At 35.5% G+C, this 1,944-nt stretch overlaps 1 protein-coding gene across 2 annotated transcripts in view; it reads right to left on the minus strand.

Moving 5' to 3' along the window:
- LOC117389222 (alsin-like) overlaps positions 1-1,649 on the minus strand; it is a 20,605-nt gene extending 18,956 nt beyond the window's left edge. For both annotated transcript variants that reach the window (XM_033986857.2, XM_033986858.2), the window contains exons 1-2: positions 1,470-1,649; positions 862-1,027 (exon numbers count right to left, since the gene is read on the minus strand). In XM_033986857.2, the coding sequence (XP_033842748.1) occupies positions 862-884 (23 nt within the window). In that variant the 5' untranslated portion in view covers positions 885-1,027; positions 1,470-1,649. The remainder of the gene's footprint in view (positions 1-861; positions 1,028-1,469) is intronic.
- Positions 1,650-1,944: the final 295 nt, after the last annotated feature.

Consider the following 1,944-nt stretch of genomic DNA (forward strand, 5'->3'; position numbering starts at 1 on the left):
AGGGAAAGTCCATAGGAAATGATTTTTAGGTAGTCTGACAATTTAAATTTCATTTTACTTCAGGTGTTAAATCTGTTAAGTGGGTGCCAGTCCATCCATTGAAAAATCGTTTTCCTCTCTCACGCTCCAACATGCAGTGTTTTAAGGGAGTGGCACATTGTGTTAAGGCTTATTAAAAAGTAGTAACTGGATGAGGAGGTGAAAAGGCAACATGAGGCACAAAAACTAGAGCAAACTGGAGCAATTCATGTAATAACAAGCAATAAACAGCAAAAATCAACCTAAAATAGGGCAGCAAATACAACGATTACAGTAAACTGAATTTTTAAAATTACATTTTGAATCAAAAAAGGTTGAAATATGGTGCCTGAAAGCTTCTAGATAGAGAATATTTATTAATAAAGTATATTATTGATGAAAATTAGTTTTTCTTTTGGTATTATCATGACATATGATTATTTTAATAAGTGGCTTGTAACGATTATTTCAATGAATCGTTTGTGTTGTAATATACTATTTTATCCTCACTGCATGAACTGACCTAACTAGCATCACGGTTTGTTTGCATTTATCATGTACTTAATCCATGTACTGTTTTAGATTAATTATGTGTTTCCTAGATTAATTCTGGAGTTCAAAATTAATGTTTGCCTGAAAAAGCTGTATTTATTTACAATGAAACAACCCAATAAAAACATAAGACTTAGAGATACATTGTAATAACCACAAAATTATAATATTTTGTTATGGTAATGCTCCGCCTCCAGTTCTTGTAACTGAACTGCTTGAATTCAATGTTGCATCTTGTATTGTCAGGAAATAAAGTAATAAGATAAGATACATTTTGTGCATATTATTTACCTTTCTTCTGTCCTCTCCATCATGGTGGACACAAAGAGCTGTAGTGTAGTGTACACATCCTCTGATTCTTGAGTTGACTTTATTCCCAAGGATAAATCACTTTCTTGGCAAATATAAAATGTGTCATCGTTGCTCTTCTGGATGGATGGGTTTCATTTTCAGATACCTGACAAAAGTTCAAAACACATAATTTAGCTAATGGTTTTTCAAATGTACGGTATACATGTGGTATGCAAAAGTCGCGTAAGATAGAGCAATGGGCAGCACGTTTTATTACTATGTTAATCAAAGAACAAGCAAATTCCTCGTTGAGAGAGACCCAAATACCTCGAAAACGTGATTTGCTAGTTCTATGGGACAACGCATAGTAATTAATCTAAGTAAAGCGCATTAGAACAGAAGATTAAGTCACGTTTCTAAACATTTTACTTTCTAAGGTCAGCACAAAACTATAAACTTAACAATGGACTGTACAACATTAGAAGTCGCGTTCTGAATACAATTGCATCTAGTTTGCTTTGACTTTGGGCGTGGAGATCGTGATCAGCAACTGTGGGAAGAGAGCTCTGAGAAGTTTGCTAGCTAGGCTAAAAACGAGCTAAACTTACCATTTGTTCATCGATGTTGGTGGGATATTAGGCGATGGTTTCGGTAATAGCTATTTAAAAGAATTCCCATTATTGAGTTATGTTGTAGTGAAATAAAAATAACCTAAAACGTGCGCTAATCTGTGCAGCGCAGAAAAAGAAGAAGTTGACAGTTCTATGCTGTTATTGTCAGAGACTGCTTTGACGGGAGCCGCAGAGGGACAAAAAGTACGGCGCCTCACCTGTTGCTTCTGTGGTAGTGAAAATGCTGTAAATATTCAACCAGGCTGTGTGTACTTAGTCCGCTAAAGGGATACTGTCGGGGTCCGAGTCAGACTAAAGGTATGTTGGATGATTCAACAATCTGTCGTAAATTAGGATACATTTTCGTGTGATTTATGTATAATATGATACGTATAGTCAACATGTATGCATTATTTAATGTTAAATAATTAGCATAAGGGGGTCCCACCCCACCGCCCATTACGGACCACTG

This window comes from Periophthalmus magnuspinnatus, chromosome 21 (genome assembly GCF_009829125.3).
Source record: "Periophthalmus magnuspinnatus isolate fPerMag1 chromosome 21, fPerMag1.2.pri, whole genome shotgun sequence".
NCBI lineage: Eukaryota > Metazoa > Chordata > Actinopteri > Gobiiformes > Gobiidae > Periophthalmus > Periophthalmus magnuspinnatus.